At 37.4% G+C, this 21,726-nt stretch overlaps 1 protein-coding gene and 3 long non-coding RNA genes across 8 annotated transcripts in view; 3 read left to right on the forward strand and 1 right to left on the reverse strand.

Annotated features, from left to right (window-relative positions):
• The first annotated feature begins 359 nt into the window (after positions 1 to 359).
• LOC106084603 (uncharacterized) lies at positions 360 to 4,510 on the forward strand. Its single transcript, XR_001220838.2, has 4 exons — positions 360 to 904; positions 1,089 to 1,383; positions 3,588 to 3,933; positions 4,118 to 4,510. It is a non-coding gene; the product is annotated as an uncharacterized LOC106084603 (long non-coding RNA).
• Positions 4,511 to 5,602: 1,092 nt separating this feature from the next.
• On the forward strand, positions 5,603 to 10,856 carry LOC106084609 (uncharacterized). Of its 3 annotated transcripts, XR_009398231.1 has the most exons (5): positions 5,639 to 5,681; positions 6,571 to 6,690; positions 9,488 to 9,957; positions 10,058 to 10,183; positions 10,253 to 10,856. It is a non-coding gene; the product is annotated as an uncharacterized LOC106084609 (long non-coding RNA). The 3 variants fall into 3 exon arrangements; XR_001220844.2 differs by lacking the exon at positions 6,571 to 6,690 and having other exon boundaries at positions 5,603 to 5,681; positions 10,253 to 10,853; XR_009398230.1 differs by having other exon boundaries at positions 5,622 to 6,690; positions 10,253 to 10,853.
• A 3,702-nt stretch (positions 10,857 to 14,558) lies between these two features.
• On the reverse strand, positions 14,559 to 18,826 carry LOC106084596 (uncharacterized). The gene is made up of 3 exons (XR_009398045.1): positions 18,660 to 18,826; positions 14,717 to 15,315; positions 14,559 to 14,644 (listed from the first exon to the last, which is right to left on the reverse strand). It is a non-coding gene; the product is annotated as an uncharacterized LOC106084596 (long non-coding RNA).
• LOC106084607 (NADPH--cytochrome P450 reductase) overlaps positions 15,789 to 21,726 on the forward strand; it is a 54,049-nt gene continuing 48,111 nt past the window's right edge. The window contains exon 1 of one of the 3 annotated variants that reach the window (XM_059366997.1): positions 15,789 to 16,133. Coding sequence is in view for 1 of the 3 variants with exons in the window: in XM_059366996.1 (XP_059222979.1) it covers positions 17,008 to 17,035 (28 nt within the window). In the remaining 2 variants the exon portion in view is untranslated. Of the gene's footprint in view, positions 16,134 to 16,160; positions 16,262 to 16,992; positions 17,036 to 21,726 lie in introns of those variants that run through there. The other 2 variants (XM_059366998.1, XM_059366996.1) reach the window with 2 other exon arrangements.

The raw sequence follows: 21,726 nt of genomic DNA on the forward strand, positions 1-21,726 counted from the left end.
AATACAAAGCAACTAATATTTTGAAAGTCCGCCAATGTGTTAAAAAGAAATTAAAATATTTTTGAGATAAGTGTTTTTATGAAATTGTAATAGCTAAATGAAGGAATGCAAGGCAAATAACATTTTGGAAGTCCGCCAATGTGTTAAAAAGAAATTAAAATATATTTGAGAAAAGTGCTTTTTATGCTATTGTAATAGCTAAATGAACTTAATTCAATTAATGATAATACATTTAGTCTAAAAAATTTATTTGCTACATTTTTTATGTTCACTTTAACCAATAAAACTTAATTGAGGTAATTTTATTAGGGATCCACCGTGCAACAGAGTCATCTGTGGTTGTACATACACAGCAGTTACCCACACGTGGTCGACTTACCACGGAAAGAAGAAGCATATATAACGAAAAGGTAACATACAGCAAACTGTTGAGTAAAATTTCTTCTCGCGAAGTGCATTATATTTAACACACAGTGAAAAATGGCGCGAAATAGCGAACTGGAGTTTTCTCGATAGTGCACTCGATTTTTTGTTGTTTGGCAACTGCACTTACCTGTATCGATTTATATTGAGAGCGTGTGCCAAATGATAACAATCTTCTATGGTGAGATGAAAAATGACGAGGGGGTTGTTTTTTACACTGGTGAAAAAAAATGTAATTTTCTGTGCCAATCGACCATTTTTTCTAACACTGACAAATTTTGACGTTTGTCAAAAATCAAAAGTAAACGTGCGCGCCACATAATAATACAGGAAAAACCAGAAAATAATAATTATTTGCGTAATGAATATTTTTCAAAAATATTTTCCATTACTGCAGTTATATTGCAAATTCGAACGTTACAATATGGAAATATGAATACGGAGATGTTTATATGAAAATGATGAACGAAACTCAAGCCAGGTAAACAAACTATTGACGCCGTTATAGAAACATCGCTAAACAGCCGCGTTATCATTTCATTTAACCAACACAAAACTGTACTTTTGTCCGTTATTGTTAAATAACAACCTTTTAGAATCCCTTTTCCAATGATAATAAACATTAATTTTGCTTATTATATACCAAATAAGTCGTTTAATTTTAGTGACATCTGCCCACAATGTAGGCGGCTAAGTTTTGCCGCACGCAAGTTGGTTACCAAAATGCAAATGAATTTACAATTACTGACATGGGACTTTAATCAACGAAACGTGAAAATTTGCTGTGCTGTCAAAAATCTTACTAGCCCCTGGGCTACTCAAAAATTATTCACCACACTTAACGTCGTATATTCACTATTCCTACAACTTTGCTACCATTCGACACACAGTGTGAGAAGAAGACCTCAGAACTGCAATTCTGTGACTGATAACAACAGAAGCTAGGCATTTGTATACAAGGTAAAGTCTCTATCTCTATTAATTATTTTATTTTATAATCTACACGTTTATATAGTCATATGGCTGCTGCTCATGATAATGCAAATAAAAAGTAGAATGTCAATTAGGAAGTGTCCGGAAATCCGGAAGTACACGTATACACACACGCGCATAAATTTCTTTGTGTTTGTCGGCAAGACGTCTACCAGCTTGATGACAAGATGGCGGATTGCACTATGTGATTTGTGGTTGTTGTACAAATGAAACCACCTTTGATTTTTTCGCCATGGACAGTAGCAATGCAAATTTTGACATAGTTGCACTAATCACGGATTTTGCCAGATAGTGCACTAAATATTTTGTTGTTGTGCAACTGCGACTACCTTTAAATCATGACATAATTACCAGATAGTGTACCGTAAACAGCTGAGTACAGTTCACAATCTTTTACCAATTTTGGTTGTGTATGTGTATTATAGTTAAGAACCATAACACACAACCAACGAAAAATGGCGCGAACTACTAACATACACAAAATCAGAGTTGCACTAATCATTGGTTTTGACAGATAGTGTACCTAATATTTTGTTGTTGGGCAACTGCTACTACCAGTAAATGAATATATATTGATGTAAATGAATATATCTTGGTACCAATCTTTATAAAGCAGACTTTCATGCTGCTGGTTTTCAATAAATAAGCAAGTCCATTTCAATTTGGGAGCGGCGATAAATACACCCACAGAAAAGTTGATAGCAAACATGCTAATTTCAGTACCATATGGTATTGATAGTAAAGCAACACCGCATGGTACAAAAACAATACCGTTGGTATGGATGAGACATAAAATGATTAGTACCGTTTGGTACTACACTCATAGAAAAAAGTTGGCGAAAAATAGTAAACACTGTCTGCTGAATATAAGTAATATTTGTAATTAATATTCTGAATATTAGTAATTAACGGCGATAACTGTAACCACAGAAAAGTTGATAGCAAACATGCCAATTTCAGTACCATACGGTATTGATAGTAAAGCAACACCATATGATACCAAAACAATACCGTAGGTATGGATGAGACATAAAATGATTAATACCGTTTGGTACTACACTCATAGAAAAAAGGTGGCTGAAAATAGCAAACACTGTCTGCTGAATATTTGCTGCTTTTGTAGCAGTAGTTCTGCTCTTACAGCAGTATTACTCCAATTTCAAAGTAGCAGACTTATTGATGAAAAGTCTGCTGTTCGCTGAAATTGACTGCTGCTTAATTATGAAGGGGATGTTAGAAGAAAAAATTAAACACATATGTATATGTGTGTCTCTTTCTATAACCTTTTATCTTTAAATTTAGATACAAAAGGCCATGCCAGTCATGTGCACATTAGTAGAGCAATGATAGAAAAATTACGGTACTTTGCCAGTACCACTTGGTATTATTTTGTTCCCGTCATTGATAAAGATTTGTAATATCATTTGGTATCAATCCAATGCCAGACAAAGAAGGCTTTTAAAAATTGACGGCGTCACATTTGTTTTATTATCATCGCGCCAGAAGTGTTGTACTTAAAATAAAACGCCTTTATAAAATAATTATTAAACAAATAAAAAAAATGTTTAATTAAAAATGCTATGTTGGTGTATTCATATGAAAACCTCCCTGGGAATCAATGGATATGGAATCAATTTCTGAATACAAAGAACTGAGGTTTGTCACGGTGTAACATCACTCAAATAATCGAAATAAAATTAGATTAAAATTATTTTCGATGGTTTTTTTGGTTCATTAAGGGGTCGAATAATCAATAACGGTTTGGTACTAAAACAAATAACGACCTGGTACTAAAACGAATAACAGAATATTGACGAACTGCCAATACCAGCTAGTACCAAACGGTAATAATTATTTTATGTTTCGTCCATACCATCCGGTATTGTTTTCATACCATACGATGTTGCTTTACTATCAATACCGTATGGTATTTGTCGTGGACCCCAGAGGGTCCGCACTGTCTCGATGGAGAAGGTGGTCAATGTGCTGGCGGGCGCTGGCTGTTGGCGTTTAAAGCACCGGCTGTGGCTCAGTCTCGATTCTTGCCAACACACCATGTCCAGAGACAGCTGGCAAAAAATATCAAATATAAACCAGCTCTGGATGGAACAGAAAAACAGGGTCACACAAACTCATTAAGGCAGTCACATTGAAACTATTCTCGTTCTCAGTGCCCTGGACTGGACCCACCGCAACCCTGTTATCCGATGTCCACCCATTTTGGATACCCCAGAATCGCCCCACTCTTCATAAACCAACTCTGGATGGAACAGAAAAACAGGGTCACACACACTCATTAAGGCAGTCACATTGAGACTGTTCTCGTTCTCAGTGCCCTGGACTGGGCCCACCCCAACCATGGTATCCGATGTCCACCCATTTTGGATACCCCAGAATGGCCCCACTCATCCCCCTCTACAGCATGGTGCACTACCCCTTTCTTACCTTAACAACTAATCCTCCATTGTGGAATGAGAACTAGCCGAAGATGAGTTTCATTTCAACGTTATAAAAATGGTGAGTATTTAATAGGATAATTCAAAATTCATAGCTAAATTCCAATAACAAGTAAAAGACGACAAAAACTAACCAGAAATGATCGTGACAACAGCAATTACAAATTCTAATAATTCTAAATTTAATTCGTTATAAAAACTTCAAATAAAACAATATTAAAACACTTCCTCTTCTTTCTTTGCAGGTCCAGCCAGTCTTCCTGGAGGATTGGTCTTCCTATGGCAAGTCCTGTCCGCCCGTAGGAGTCTTCGTATGTGTCCCGTAAATGTATGTAAGAAGAAAGGGGTACCTGGTGCACTGTCGGCTGGCCAGTGCCTGTGTTGTCATCCAGTAGTCGGATATTCCCACGATGGGCAGCGGAGGTGGAGAAGCTTTTATTTTGGCGTTTGGTTTTTGAGTTATTTCAGTTTTCGGTCGTCTGCATAGATTTAATTTTATTAATAGCCTTTGGCTTCAACTCTATTTGATTAACAATTTTTCCTTTTTGGTTTCTTTTTTTAGCAACTTTTCTTCTCTTTCAGTTTTTTTTTTATTATTTTCAGGTTTTTGTACAATTTTTATTTTTTTCGTTTTTAGCAATTACAGGTTTTAATTTCAGTTCATTTTAATTATTTAAAAGTTTTTTGTATAACTTTTTCAGTTTTTCAATTTGTTTATTTCTTCATTTTGCTTTAACCCTTAAGGTTTTCAAATTGTTTAAATTTTAATTTTTAGACCTTTGACTTTTAATCACATTAACTTTTAAGGCTTTCAAATTGTTTAAATTTTTTTTCTTTAACATTTTAATAAAATTTCCATTTAATTAATTTTGAGCCTTTTTCTTCCCACATATTTAACCACCAAAAGTCTAATAAAAAACCACTTTAAAACATTCATGCTAATTTTATTTTTTTCTGGGTTGTTAAACGCCAAATCCACCTCCTTTTCTCTGCCGAGTCCAAACCAAAAAAGACGCTTCATTTCGAGGGCTCTACCCAGCTTGGCTTTGGTTGACCTCCCTCATCAAGTCGGTCTTTTTGAGCCGGCAGCAACAAAACATATGGAACAGCCATAATGACCAGTTGGTGTCACCTAATTATCTCTCTCTTCCCGATGGGGGCCAAACATAGCCTGCATGTGTCGCTGTAGTCACATTAGTGACATAAAGGTGGCGCTGAGTATGTACATTAGGCTGCATACTACAAACCCAACCATCCCGCTGATATCCTTATCAAAGGATGGAAGGGAAAAGTGCAATTTCTCTAAGTGTAGCTGAACCAACATCTAAATTTCGACCCATGAAATCAACGTGGAAGTTCGAACCCTGCCTTTCTAACCCTACCTATGTAAAAACTAACCTGAAGCCACGTCCGTCTGACAGATATGTCGTCCAAGCGTAGGTTTGTAAAATTTTACTTTTCGGTGATAAACGCCTTGTTAACTAGAATTCCGTTTTCCGGGTCTCGTATGTAATTAAATAACATTATTCCAGGGTAAAACGCACTTATTATCAAATTTCTCGACACTCAAATAACGACCTATTGTGAGCGCCCTATCTTTGCGACAGATCAGCCGCTTGCCGCATAGCGACAACGGACCGGACGCTTTCGTAGCAATTAGGTGCGGCGAACATATGAGTGACGGCCTCTATATCAAGCCGTTCATTTTTATGAATGGACGCTGTCGTTCATTTTGAGAAAAAAAAAAAACAACAACAAGGACTGGCAGCAGCGACCCGCCGTAGCAGAAATTTATAAATGAAAAAAATGGTAAGTATATAAAAAAACACAAGTGAAAAGTGAAATAAGGAAAATATATGTGACAAACTAAACTTCACGTCCTGTGCGAGACTAAAAAAAAAATAAAATATGCTCACTGCCAAAGGCCTAAAAATTTTTATTCCCGTGTGTGTAATTATGAATTGGGTAGCTCATGCCGGCTAGTTACCCAATGTAACGAATCAACGCCGAAAAATGTAAAATGTATTAAAAAAAGTCGTTTATGTGGTAATATGTGAGAAGTTCGCCCCAGTTCCTTAGCAAAAAGTTCATTGGCAAATTTGCAATAATCGCCGGTTGTGCCCAAAATTATAACAACAAAATTTACAAACCCAATACAAAAATGTTGTTCGGGTGTTTGCGACTAAAATCATCATTCGACCAACGTTTAGCAACAAAAAAAAAATAAATCATAATGAAAAATCAGCACATCGTTGAGAAATAAAAAGTGTTTGTGTGTTCATACATACATAACTGGGATGTAAATTCTCCACATGAAATCACAATTCGTATGGTCTAAAAATTGGTTCCCTGTGCCAAAATGTGTGAGTGCCAGTGTGTTTGTGTATATAAACAAAATATAAACTGTGAATAAAAAAAATAATTCTAAAATGAAATCATAAATTTGTGAATAAAAACAAAACTCCAACGAAAACCGAAAATTAAAATTTAAAAATGTGAGAAAAACCCAATTCATGAAATTTTAAAAGTTTACAAAAAAAAACGAAACGTAATGCAACTTCACCCAAAAAAATAAAAATAAAGCGAAATCCTAAATAGGACGAAATCTGAGTGAATCAAAATGAGACCAGAAATTCCAAAGAAGAAATAAAATCAAAAAAGAAAATAATGAAACGAATTTCCTCTTCTCTCCTTTCAGGTATTACTGGCTTCACACGGAACTCGACCTGCCGGCTTCGCTTGAGACCAAGGGTGGTGCCAGCGGCGATCAAATGCTAGGATGTGCCCAGGCAAAATAACTCGAAGTGTCTAGTAGATGGTACGCCTCGGTGTATCCTCTATCCGCCATCCCTCGCTCCATGTTTCAGTACCCATAGCCATGTTGATCCATTGCGAGGTCTTCATGAGGCTCTACTATTGTTGAGTGACTCACATCGCTGTTGATGTAGTCTAGTGATGTATTGTATTTTTGCCTATTGCTTAAGATCTTTCGTGTGGTATACCCCTATCGATTTGCCTTTTAAGTCTTCAATCACGTAAAGACATCTTCCGACCGGGCGTACAATACGACACTTCAAATACTTCTTGCTGAGCTTGGCATTAATGTTTTTACTAAAATCGCTTAACTGGTGATTCCTACGGAATGCCTCTTGCTCCGGGAAAAATCGAACCGCTCTAGACCTTGTATTTAACGGCTCTGAATGTATAGCTCTTGGACATGTTCTTTCGAAGCCATTCCCTGATAAGTTCCAATTGGGTAGCCCTGGGCAATGCTGTATACTCTAGGTCCTTTAGGGCATCCAGCTGGCGAGCCAACCTGTACACACTTCCATGAGTTACCATATTTGTCCCAAAATCCTTGCAGGTAAATTGCTTTCCGTTATCGGAAAATAGGGTCTCGGGCACACCAAATTTATGGAAAACCTCTGTCGTCAAGAACTGTATGTCATTCGTCGCCGTGGCCTTTCTCATTGGCTTGAGCAAAACAATCTTGGATAGGTGGTCCAGGACGATAAATATAAACGTATTTCCGGTCTTTGACCGAACATAATACCCCAGAAAATCTATATAGACTTTATGGAACGGCCTATCGATTTGGACCTCCTAACCCATTGGCTGTTGCATATTCTGATAATTCGGCTTCGACTCCTTGTATGTTCGACATCTTTGCACATAAGTTCACACCTGAGCACCCATACTCAGCCAGTTATACAGCTCTTTAAGTCGCCTTAACGTTTTACGGAACCCTTAGTGGGCTGATGTCGGTGGGTTATGGGCCTTGGCGATCGCTTCCTAGGTTAGTTGTTCTGGTACCCATCGTTTCCAGGCGAATTCTTCGCTTGGTATATCGGTAGCCACCGGAATAGTCTTTTTATATATCGATTTGCCTTTTAAGTCTTCAATCACGTAAAGACATCTTCCGACCGGGCGTACAATACGACACTTCAAATACTTCTTGCTGAGCTTGGCATTAATGTTTTTACTAAAATCGCTTAACTGGTGATTCCTACGGAATGCCTCTTGCTCCGGGAAAAATCGAACCGCTCTAGACCTTGTATTTAACGGCTCTGAATGTATAGCTCTTGGACATGTTCTTTCGAAGCCATTCCCTGATAAGTTCCAATTGGGTAGCCCTGGGCAATGCTGTATACTCTAGGTCCTTTAGGGCATCCAGCTGGCGAGCCAACCTGTACACACTTCCATGAGTTACCATATTTGTCCCAAAATCCTTGCAGGTAAATTGCTTTCCGTTATCGGAAAATAGGGTCTCGGGCACACCAAATTTATGGAAAACCTCTGTCGTCAAGAACTGTATGTCATTCGTCGCCGTGGCCTTTCTCATTGGCTTGAGCAAAACAATCTTGGATAGGTGGTCCAGGACGATAAATATAAACGTATTTCCGGTCTTTGACCGAACATAATACCCCAGAAAATCTATATAGACTTTATGGAACGGCCTATCGATTTGGACCTCCTAACCCATTGGCTGTTGCATATTCTGATAATTCGGCTTCGACTCCTTGTATGTTCGACATCTTTGCACATAAGTTCACACCTGAGCACCCATACTCAGCCAGTTATACAGCTCTTTAAGTCGCCTTAACGTTTTACGGAACCCTTAGTGGGCTGATGTCGGTGGGTTATGGGCCTTGGCGATCGCTTCCTAGGTTAGTTGTTCTGGTACCCATCGTTTCCAGGCGAATTCTTCGCTTGGTATATCGGTAGCCACCGGAATAGTCTTTTTATATATCCAACCATCCTTGATGCGTAGATCAGACAAACTCTTGCCATTTTCCTCGACAATCATCACCTTCTCGTGGTAGTTTTCGAACTTGAACTCCGGAGCGTCCTTGTTTAATATGCGGCATAAATCGAGCTCATCCATGTTATATGTCGAGAGAGCGTCTGGCACACCATTCTGGCTTCCTCGCCAATGCTCAATCTCGAAGCTATGCCCTTGAAGTAATAAACCCCACCGAGCCAATCGTCCACTCAACTACTTGTTGTACATTAGCCACTTTAGAGACAAATGGTCGATGATTACCGTTAGGGGCATAAGTTCGATATATGGCCTGAATTTCTTAATTGCCACGACTACCGCCAAACACTCTCGCTCAGTTACGGAATAGTTCTTCTGCGCTGCCGTTAACTTCTTCTTAGAAACGTAGGCTATTGGGTGCTCTCCTCCGTCTTCGTCCTTCTGCAAATGAACTCCTCCCACGCCCACATTCGAAGCGTTATACGCAAAAATGGGAATTCGGGCCTTTTCGACCCTCTCCAAATAATTCTGGCCAAGGCAACTTACCATGGCACCACTGTCACACAATCCCTCGACCTATTCCTCACCAATTTTAATTTGCATATAAAGCCTAGAATCGTCGCCCTCATACACCTTCGCGAATGCAATCTCCTTTCTAAGGTCCTTTCGTTTCTTGTATCTGACCCTTACCTTTTCGATTCTTATTTTCTTTAATTTGAGGTCAGCTTCGCTAAAGATTCTATCCCTAGTCTCCTGGTACTTCTCCATTCTTATGGTCCAAGGCATTATTTCTTTCAATTTAACTTCATTTCTAATTAATTTTCCTTACTTATTCTATCTTTATTTTCTAAAATAGTTACTGTAATGAGGATCTGTTGTACATGATCGACCTCTATTGGTGGTGCATCGACTTCGGGAACGTTCCACCTCTCTCGGGCCCGCCTGTAGATTTCCCTGACATCACGGACATTTTGGCTTCACCACATTTTCCATTCCGCATCCGTAACAAAATAGGGCGCCCCGGTAGCTGAGTTGGTAGCGTGCTTGGATTACCAGTGCAGCGGTCGTGAGTTAGATTCCCGCCAGAAGCCTTGATCTGTCGCTACTGTGACAAAAAAAAAAAATCAAATATGAACCAGCTCTGGGTGGAGATGGGCGGCCCACACGACCATGGTATCCGATGTCCAACCTATTTGGATACCCCAGCATCGTCCCACTCATCCCCCTCTACAGCATGGTGCACTACCCATTTCCTACCTTAACAACTACTCCTCCATTGTGGAATGAGAACTAGCCGAAGATGAATTTCATTTCAACGTTATAATGGTGAGCATTTATTAGAATAATGCAATTCCGTCTGTATAGTGTTTCCCGTAAATAAAAATATTTTCTTCTGTTTTTTATGTTTATATTTATCCTTCCAAAGACATGCAGTAGGGGCTCCTTTTCGCCCAAAAGCTAAAACTGCTACCCCCCTGGACCTAGGTCGAGCTCACCCTAACAGCTGAAGAAAACGCCTATTTGCTCTCGCGTCGTTTACAAAAAACTAAAGGTATGTTTATGTTGTTTGCCACCAAAGCCGCTTTATTAATAAATTATCTTTTCTGTCTTTTATTTGTAGGAAAGCAAACTGTCTTCAAGTCCTGTCCGCCCGTAGTAGTCTTCGTGTGTATCCTGTAAATGTACATAAGAAGAAAGGGGTACTTGGTGCACTGTCGGCTGACCAGTGGCTGTGATGTCATCCAGAAGTCGGATGTTCCCACTATGGGCAGCGGAGGTGGACAAGCTTATATTTTGTCGTTTGGTTTTTGTGTTATTTCAGTTTTTGGTTGTCTTCATAGATCTAATATTGTTGTCATAGATTTAATTTTAGATTTAATATTGTAGATCATAGATTTTGTTTTATTAGTAACCACTGGCTTCAACAATTTTTCCTTTTTGGTTTATTTTGTTTTAGCAACTTTTCTTCTCCTTCAGGAGAATTTGCAGTTTTTTTACTATTTTTAGGTTTTTGTACAATTTTCCTTTTTTTTGGTTTTTAGCAATAATTTTCAGTTCTTTTTAATTATTTAAAAGTTTTTTGTATAACTTCTTTCATATCAGATTTTTAATAATTTTCCATTTTTTCAGTTCTTCAATTTGTTTATTTCCTTATTTATTTTTCGAGATTTATTTACTTTTTAAGTTTTATTTATTTTGTTTAACATTTAAGGCTCTCAAATTGTTAAAATTTTTATGTTTAGATCTATGACTTTTAATCACTTTAATTTTTAAGGCCTTCAAATTGTTTAAATTTTTATTTTTTAACATTTCAATGAAATGCCCATTTAGTTAATTTTAAGCCTTTTTCTTCTCACATATTTAACCACCAAAAAATAATAAAATAATAATTAAAAAACCACTTTAAAACTTTCATGCTCGTTTTACCTTTTTTCTGGGTTGTGTAGACGCCAATTCCACCTCCTTTTCTCTACCGAGTCCAAACCAAAAAGACGCTTCGTTTCAAGGGCTCCAGCCAGCTTGGCTTTGGCTAACCTCCATCATGAAGTAGGTCTTCCAGCCAGCACCACTAAACATATGGGGCAGCCATAATGACCGGTTGGTGTCAAGTGGTTTTCTCTCTCCAATAACATAGCGGGCCAAACATAGCCAGCAAGTGTCGCTGTAGTCATATTAGTGACATAAAGGTGGCGCTGGGTATGTACATTAGGCTGCATACCACATACTGAAATGAGCACATTTTGATAACAACTTTGTCTGCGTGTATGAATACACCAACGCAGTATTGTTTTCCATATCGGAGACTATCACTTTTTTGATGTAGAATGTCCTTAGAATATGTTCTATTTCCATTTTCAACGCTTTGGAGTGTTTAAACAGGTTTTTACCCACTCAAATTGTATTAAAACATTTTATTTATTTGTTTAACAAAAATTTTAGAAAGGCGTCAAAGCTCAACAATACCTCTGGCACGATGACAAGAATTCAAATTAGACGCCGTAAATTGTATGTAGCCTCCTTTGTCTGATATTGAATTGATATCAAATGGTATTAAAAATCTTTGCCAATGACGCGAACAAAATAATACCAGACGGTATTGTTAAAGTACCGTCATTTTTCTAACAGTGAATCTGCTTACACACACATATTTATTTTTTATGATTTATTGATAATATTGTTAATACTATATTCCGACCAAAGCTGTTTTGAGCAAACCACTCATTTGGCTCATTTGCCACAAATCATGTGAGCCCCAATAAACGCCTTAATAATTTAATAATTTTCCATTTTTTCAGTTTTTCAATTTATTTCCTTATTTATTTTTCGAGCTTTATTTACTTTTTAAGTTTTATTTATTTTGTTTAACATTTAAGGCTCTCAAATTGTTAAAATTTTTATGTTTAGATCTATGACTTTTAATCACTTTAATTTTTAAGGCTTTCAAATTGTTTAAATTTTTATTCTTTAACATTTCAATAAAATGCCCATTTAGTTAATTTTAAGCCTTTTTCTTCTCACATATTTAACCACCAAAAAATAATAAAATAATAATTAAAAAACCACTTTAAAACTTTCATGCTCGTTTTACCTTTTTTCTGGGTTGTGTAGACGCCAATTCCACCTCCTTTTCTCTACCGAGTCCAAACCAAAAAGACGCTTCGTTTCAAGGGCTCCAGCCAGCTTGGCTTTGGCTAACCTCCATCATGAAGTAGGTCTTCCAGCCAGCACCACTAAACATATGGGGCAGCCATAATGACCGGTTGGTGTCAAGTGGTTTTCTCTCTCCAATTACATAGCGGGCCAAACATAGCCAGCAAGTGTCGCTGTCGTCATATTAGTGACATAAAGGTGGCGCTGGGTATGTATATTAGGCTGCATACCACATACTGAAATGAGCACATTTTGGTATCAACTTTTCTCTGCGTGTATGAATACACCAACGCAGTATTGTTTTCCATATCGGAGACTATCACTTTTTTGATGTAGAATATCCTTAGAATATGTTCTATTTCCATTTTCAACGCTTTGGAGTGTTTAAACAGGTTTTTACGCACTCAAATTGTATTAAAACATTTTATTTATTTGTTTAACAAAAATTTTAGAAAGGCGTCAAAGCTCAACAATACATCTGGCACGATGACAAGAATTCAAATTAGACGCCGTCAATTCTATATAGCCTCCTTTGTCTGATATTGAATTGATACCAAATGGTATTAAAAATTTTTGCCAATGACGCGAACAAAATAATACCAGACGGTATTGTTAAAGTACCGTCATTTTTCTAACAGTGAATCTGCTTACACACACATATTTATTTTTTATGATTTATTGATAATATTGTTAATACTATATTCCGGCCAAAGCTGTTTTGAGCAAACCACTCATTTGGTTCATTTGCCACAAAGCATGTGAGCCCCAATAAACGCCTTAATAGTGCTAAATAAACACAAAAAATTAAGGTTGAATTAAAAAAAAAATTTTAAATCAAGAAAATTTTACAGATAAAGCAAAAAAAAATAAATCTTAACAATAGTGCATCGTAATATTTATGTTGGAGGGCGAAAAAGTGCTGTTTCCAAAATATCTCAACTAGCGTAAACGATTGAGATGTTTTTCGAAGCGACAAAAGCTAAACGAGTCAATGTAGACATGGCATAAAAAAATGATTTTTTTGACATTGTCATTTTAAAATTGATGATAAATGCTTCACTGTTGAAAGAAAGTGGCAAAACCAAATGTTTTTATTAGAGCCATTTGCAAGCGCTGTGTGAAATATTTGTCGGACGGCATCAGTTATCATTCGGCTTTTATATGTTAATGAAATCTTGGTACCAAGATATATTAATTTACAGGTAGGAGCAGTTGCCCAACAACAAAATATTTAGTGCAGTATCGGCCAAAAGCAGTGATTAGCGCAACATTAAAATGTGTAATAATAAACAAAATATTGAAAAAACTTTGAAATCTAAACCAACCATTTGACATAAAAGTGTTTGGATACAACTCTGAAATTGAAATATTTCTTCAGCTGGGTAGGCGACTTAACTTTCTTTAGCAAACACTGCTTGGAAAAATAGGTCTGTTCGCGTACTTTTCCACTAAAAAATTACCAGTAAAAATTTGCAAAAAATGTAAGAGCCATTTAACTCTTTAAAAAATTTGCAAGCAAAAGAACGACTTCCAGTAAAATTTGCAAAAAACATCTTATTTTTGTTTAGGGTTGTTTTTTATTTGCTTGCTTGGAAAACAATTTTTTTTAAATAAAAAATGCTGGCGATACTTTTGAGGTATTTTCCTTAGATAAACGCCAATTTATTGACCAGAATGTGAAAAGGCTAGAAGGGGAGCCATTCGTATATCCGTGATCTCCCTGCCGCTGGACAGCCTTCACAAATTACAGTGCAATGCCATGGCAGCCGGTTGTACGCACCGTATTGGCCCGATGGAGTCTTTCCGTGTACAACACACTGCTACAACAACAATCGTGCACGAAGCTACAAATGCCATTCTTGCCACCAAGTCGCGCAAAGCGCTGGTTCCAGACAGAATCTCTACACTGATGCTAAAGAAACTGGATCTGCCTGGAGTCGAATATGGTCAGCCTGATCCCGCTACTGAAACCTGAAAAGGACACGAGCAAGAGGGAGTCGTACAGACCAATCTTCCTTCTCTCATCAGTAGTCAAGATGCATGAGGGACTACTCCTCCCGCTCCTCTCGTTGGACCATTTCCATTTGCCGAGCATCAGCATGCATTTCAAAGGCTGCATAGGACTACAACTGCTTAACATGCCATCACCGTATACAACAGTACACTTGTTGTGTTGACAAAGAAACCGATAATTGCTCTTTCTTTGGTATCTGGAAGGATACAATGTTTTAATTTGTCAAGATTTCCAAATAATTCCGCAAATTTTGCACTTACCTTCTAATGTAGAACAACCGACTTGAGGTAAAATTACAACGTCATTTGTCGAGTCTTCTGTATCTGAACACTAGCTGCTGCCATGAATCTTCATTAAAAGTAAATAAAAATTAAACAAATTTAATAATTATCAATAAACAATATTTATATTTTTACTTACCTCAGCCTTTTTGATCCATTTTGACGTAAGCTTTTGTATTTTCATGTAACGGCTGCTTTTCATAAAACAATAGACCTTTACAAAACATCTTTTCAAAGTTACAAATTTCAGCTAGTAAAAAAAGTTGCAGTAGAAATTTCCAGGTTCTCTATTTTCTAGCTGTCAAAATTTGCGCTCTCTTCTGCTGGCAAATAAAGTACTCGAACGACTTCCAGTAAAAATTTGTGTAAACGGATTTCAAATGCTAATAAAAGCATTTGAAATCCGTTTACACTGCTCTTTAATTTCATATTTAATGGCTCGATCATCTATTTTCCTCTTATAAAATCAGCTGACGAGAGCCTTAAATCCGGATTTAATGAGCGGTGTAAACGGGGTTTAACCCAAAGAGACTTTTTTTCTCAAGGCGGATGTAAAAATTTGGCCTCACTCGAACATTTGTTAACAGCCGGCCAGGTTTGACGGTGTTAAGATGTCAGATTTTTGTTTGCATTCTCTTTGTTGTCATCTTCTTTCTCGCATACTCTCTGCCCATGTACGGACACGCATACACACACGCAAACAAATTTCTTTGTGTGTGTTGGCAAAACGTCGATCATCTTAACAGCAAGATGGCGGTAGAAAAAGCAGAAGTATTTAATAGTTATTTTTGTAAGTTTACAGAACAATTGTTTTTGGGCAAGTTATGGGCGATTTTCAATAAAGTTTGATTATTAAAAGTTCAGCCACAAATTTCTTAGTAGCTGAAATTTAAAAATACTGATATTGATATTGCTAGATGAAAACTTTGACAATAACAAAAATATATTTCTCTCCTTTGCGAGTTGCTATCATTTGGCACACCTCCTTATTAAAACATGAAAAATGTTTTTTATCTTATGTCACGTTAACTATTTTTTTTTTTTTTTTCAAGAATAAAAAAAATAATTTTTTTTATATACGAATGTATTCTGTATGACATTGTCCATATGATTTGTGGCAGGAAATCTTTGATGGTATGACTGACCGGAACGTGTGAACCATCTGTATATGAATTCGCCTTACACATATCAACGCCTATCAACGTTAATTCATTTACTTTTTTACTTTGGTGGTGGATTGTCGATTCCGTGGTTCGTTGTCTCCAGTTTCTAACGTTCCGTTGTGTGTGTTCAGTCTAGACTACCTAGTGGACTAGGTAGGTAGGTAGATAACCGGTCAACGCAACGTTCAAACGCTCAACCGTCGTCGTCGGAAAAAGAACGCAACGCAAACACACGGCCAAAGATTAGTTAGATTAATTAAAGTATCCGAGTTTCAATAGATTAAATATCCAAATCCGCGGTTTATCTAACTCAAATTGACTTTTTCTCTTATACATACATAACTAAATCTGCGTATCTTTATATTTTCTGAAGTGCAAAACGCGCAGCAACAGGTAATGATGTTGACTTTTTCATTGATCGCCTTGCGTGTTTCGTTGTTTGTGTATAGTGCGATGTGATGGTCAAGGTTAAACTGTGTACTCAGTTTAAAGTTCGAATGAACCTTTGAATCGAGTTTCAGGTAAACGTGATAAAAAAATTCAAAATGTGTTTTGCTTTCTATACTTCGTGCATGTAGATGTACATCGAAAGAACATTTAACTACATATTTTATATTTTGTATGACCAACCCATAACAACTAGTCTGGAAGAAATTAGAAAATCGATATTGCCAGTGTTGGAAAATGAGATAAATAGATTTTGTGCCCTGTGATGGCATGAATGTGCATAAATTTGTGCCAACGTTACAACCTTCAGAAATAGTCATATTTATGGAAGAAAACACGAACATTTTTTTGCAATCAGTAATAAGTGAATGGAATTAACAATACGACAGTAAATGACGAAATAGTTTAGATTTCGTTATAATTCTGATTTCCTCAAATTATCCCATCCCTGTTTACCATAACTTGTTGGAGAATACGTGTTTTTAGATTGCAATGTTTGTATTTTAATGCTCTTGATCGCTCTCTCACTAAAATTTATATACAAAAGAAATTTGCAAATCCATGTTTTTTTAAATTGTGTAATTATTGCCGTGTACTACTGCGTTTCCGATCTCACACCTTCGGATGCCAAATGCCGTCACTCATTGCATCCGTTTTGTTAATGTAAAATAATATTATGGAATACAATTAAATTTAGACGACTCATGCTTACGCCTTGATACACGTACGTTGTGCCTATCTTTGCATGTAGGTTCACTTTATATATATGGAGAGATAATTTAGCATTTCTCTCGCAGCCGTTTTGACTTTTGGTCAAATAATGTGTACATACACATATGTTAATGTACGTAAGTATATTAATGTGGTTATTCTTCTAGGGGGTGGTTATATCTTTTGAAGCAAGTGTAGATTACGGACCCATTGCCAGATAGTGTAATTGTTTTCAGGTGAAAGAGTTCGATCTGCTGAATAAAATTCTACAAAAATTTTTCAGGAAAGCCCCTAGTTCGTGAGATATATACATGTTTAAAGTTAAAAATGTTAATTCTAATAACTTTTTTTTTTAACCGATTTGAGTGAAATTAATCAACGTCGTCTTTTAGCTTCAGAAAATATTTCAGAACATAAAAAAAATAATATTTAAAAAACTAACCTTTTATCAGCTGTGATGAAAAAGAAGCAAAACCTTGATCAAATTTATTTAAAATATCTCTAATTTCTTCAGATTATCGTAGGCACTCATTTGAGCTATGGGGTAAGTGGTCCTGAGCTCGACATGCACCAGTAGTCGGCACTTGTTCTTTAAACTCAAATAACTAATCACTAGGCAGTTTTATGCAAGATAAAGTCATTAGCCCAACAACAACGAAATCAACAATAGAACCTTGTGGGAATGGTGGCGCAAATTCCATGACATTCTAGTTTTTATCTGCATTTTTATATGTAGCAGCCACAAGATCAGAAGAGTTACGATTATTAACGTATAACTATAAATTCAAACTATAAAACCTTTAAAATCGAAACAAAGCTTTTGACGTTCTAGTGGGATTTGCATACAAGTCCTGAATTAGAAAATTTCATAAGCTGGGCCATGGTTGAATTAAGAAGGTTGGTTCACTTGCCAAACAACAACAAAATCAACGATAAAAACCTATGGAGATGGTGGCGCAATTTCCCACTAGGCTGTAAAATTTCTGGGCACTTCCCAACTGACATTCTGGTTTTTATTTGCATTTTCGTGTGTAGCAGCCACAAGATCAAACGATTTATGATTATAAACGTGTAAATAATAATGTTAAACAATTAAAATCTGGAAAAAGGAAAAAAAAAAAAAATTAAATTCCAAAATAAGTATTTGCCGTTCTAGTGGGATGTGGATACAACTCTGGAGTTATACCTATGGAGATGGTGGCGCAATTTCAAACTAGGCTGTAAAATTTCTGGGCACTTCCCAATTGACATTCTGGTTTTTATTTGCATTTTCGTGTGTAGCAGCCACAAGATCAAACGATTTATGATTATAAACGTGTAAATAATAATGTTAAACAATTAAAATCTGGAAAAAGGAACAAAAAAAATTAAATTCCAAAACAAGTAATTGCCGTTCTAGTGGGATGTGGATACAACTCTGGAGTTATACAATTTCATCTGCCCAGCTGTGAACCAACCTTCTTAGTTCAACCATGAGCTGGGCTAAAGACTCTACTTTGTACAAATTTGCCTAGACTAAGCATATGCAAAACTTTATATGAAAACCAGCAATGTAAGGTCCAAAAGAGGGTGCGGATGTTAATCCGCCCCATGCCACTATGGACATACACCTAAGCCAGCAATCTGCTTGTTGTGCGCTCTAAATACTTAAAAAACGAGAATCGAAAAAGTTAATCTATGTTAGAATTCCGTGCTACTTACAAATTCGTACTGCGTTGACCCGAAAGGCTTCGGGTTACTTACTTCTTCCTTGCTACTTACAAATTCCTTGTTTCCATGCCACGCCCCTAAGTTTGTTCATGTCTGGTATTGTGTCCCCACCTAAGTACCGGTATCTGTTAGACGCGAAAGCCGGGCAATGAACAACGTCTCATCATCTTCCCCGCATGCTCTACACTTGCTATAACTTGCCGCACCGATTTTAGATAAGTAAGCTAGTAGTCCTATGTCTCCCGTTATAATACCAATAGTTATACTGACCTTCTTACTTCCTTTCGCTGTTCCACAGTGTTGCATGCGCATTCGTCGCCCACGCCCTTAATTCGTACTGCGTTGACCCGAAAGGCTTCGGGTTAACCAAGTTTATTGACAGCAGTCCTCTGGCCTTCACCATTCCCCCTTACTACGATGTGGATTTTGCCATCCTCAGGGAAGGCGTTACACTGCAAGACTTCGTGACATTACCGTTCAGTTTGTTATTGCCCTTATGGCAATTTTATTTATTTATTTATTTGCACAAATATTAGCCAAGCCCTAGGACCTTATTTGACTAATGGACTTCATTTAAGTTAAAATATTACAAAATTTTTCTTAAATATAAATATGTATTAATGAATGACTTACTGCCGTAAAGATGTTCCCACTCGACGTTATCGCGTTAGCACCACACAACCCCCGCATTCATCCAAATATAGTCCGATCTAGACGATATTCGTGACACTACCGTTCAGTTTGTTATTGCCCTTATGGCAATTTTATTTATTTATTTATTTGTACAAATATTAGCCAAGCCCTAGGACCTTATTTGATTAATGGACTTCATTTAAGTTAAAATATTATAAAAATTTTTCTTAAATATAAATATGTAATAATAAATGACTTACTGCCGTAAAGATGTTCCCACTCGACGTTATCGCGTTAGCACCACACAACCTCCGCATTCATCCAAATATAGTCCGATCTAGACGATATTCAACTGAAGGGGGTAGAGGTCTATCAAAACTCACTTTTTTAAATTTCATCAAAATCGGATGAAAAATTCTCCTTTCATTGTCTCATAACTCTATATCGGGAAATCGGTTTATATGGCAGTTATATCCATATATGGTCCGATCTTGATGTTCTTAAACAGAAAGGGGTAGAAGTGTAGCAAAACTCACTGTTTCAAATTTCATCAAAATCGGATGAAAAATGCTCCTTTATAGGCTCAATCACGGTACAATTAAAAGGTAACGCCATTAGCACAACAGCAATATTTGTTTTTTCGTCTGTAGAACACTGTTTTGTTACTTATGTTTGGAAAAATGAAAAAATTGTACTCAGCTATTCGGAAGCCCTCACCTTATAAGTGCATCCTGAGGCTTAATTCTCTATATCGGGAAATCGGTCTTACTTACTTACTTTAATTGGCTATGACAGAATATTTGTTCCACTAGCCGTACGTAGAATAGCGTTCCAAGTGCCTCGATCTTCTGCGCTAATTCTAAAATTTCTGACACCAAGTTACGAGGTGTCTCCCACAACTTGATCTTTCCATCTTTCTTTGCTGGAGCTTCTTCATCCATTCTGACAACATGACCTGGCCAACGCAGCCGTTGTATTTTAATGCGTGTAACTATGCTATCGTCGTCATACAGCTCGTGGTTCATGCGCCGCCTATATTCTCCGTTAACGCAAACAGGTCCATATATTTTACGAAGAATCTTTCTCTCAAATACTCCAAGCACTCTTTCCATAGGGCTTTTGGTCCTCCCGGTTTGCGTGTACCACCGTGTTTGCCTTCAAAAGACTTCTTTGCTGGAGCTTCTTCATCCATTCTGACAACATGACCCTAACGCAGCCGTTGTATTTTGATGCGTGTAACTATACTATCGTCGTCAAACAGCTCATACAGCTCGTGGTTCATGCGTCGCCTATATTCTCCGTTAACGCAAACAGGTCCATATATTTTACGAAGAATCTTTCTCTCAAATACTCCAAGCACTGCATCATCTGCTTTCACAAGTACCCATGCTTCAGAACCATATAACTTCGTCTGTCGAGAAGTGGCCTTGTTTCTAAACTGCTTACTTAGTCCAAAGTAGCATCTGTTTGCCAGTATTATTCTTCGCTTAATCTCAAAATTGGTGTCATTCGTTTGCGTTACGGCGGTGCCGAGGTAGATAAAGTTACTGACTGTCTCAAAGTTGTGGTTCCCAACTTTCTCAATTTTCTTTATATGCTCGGTTGTGCAAGGCTTTTTGGGAGTTAAAACCATCCATTTCGTCTTATCTCCATTTACTACCAGACCCATTTTCACTGACTCTCTTTCGATTCTTTCAAAAGCTGCAGTTACTACTTCCGGTGACCGACCTATGATATTGATGTCGTCGGCATAGGCGAGTAGCATGTGTTCTCTAGTGATTAGTGTGCCATATCTATTCACAACTGCATCTCGTATAATCTTCTCCAGCAGGATTTTAAAGAGATCACACGATAGGCTGTCTCCTTGCCTGAAACCTCGTTTGGTATTAAATGGTTCGGAGAGATTCTTTCCTATTCTTACTGAGGAACGCGTATCAGCAAGTGTCATCCTGCAGGGTCCTATTAATTTTACAGGAACACCAAACTCAGACATGGCTTCAAATACCTTTGAACGTAAAGGAGTATCGAAGGCGGCTTTGTAGTCAACAAAGAGATGGTATGTGTTGATTTGTCCTTCTCGGGGCTTTTCCAGGATTTGGCGCAGTGTGAATATCTGGTCTAGGGTATTTACCAGGTCTAAAGCCGCATTGATAGGGCCCAATTATCTCATTGACTTTAGGTTGTAATTTTCACACAGTACGCTCGAGAGTATCTTGTACGCGATGGGGAGGAGACTTATTCCTCTGTAGTTGGCACATTCCGTCTTGTCTCCTTTCTTGTGTACGGGACACGGTATGCTGAAGTTTCCAATCATCGGGTATGCGTTCTTCTAGTCAGATTGCGCAGGTAAGCTGATGCATACGCCTTATCAGCGAGTCGCCTCCGATCTTAAATAGTTCAGCGGGTAACCCGTCGGCTCCTGCTGCCTTGTTGTTCTTTAGTCGGGTCACTGCTACTTGGACCTCATTCTGACTAGGAGGTAAAC

This window comes from Stomoxys calcitrans, chromosome 4, assembly GCF_963082655.1.
Source record: "Stomoxys calcitrans chromosome 4, idStoCalc2.1, whole genome shotgun sequence".
Classification (NCBI taxonomy): domain Eukaryota; kingdom Metazoa; phylum Arthropoda; class Insecta; order Diptera; family Muscidae; genus Stomoxys; species Stomoxys calcitrans.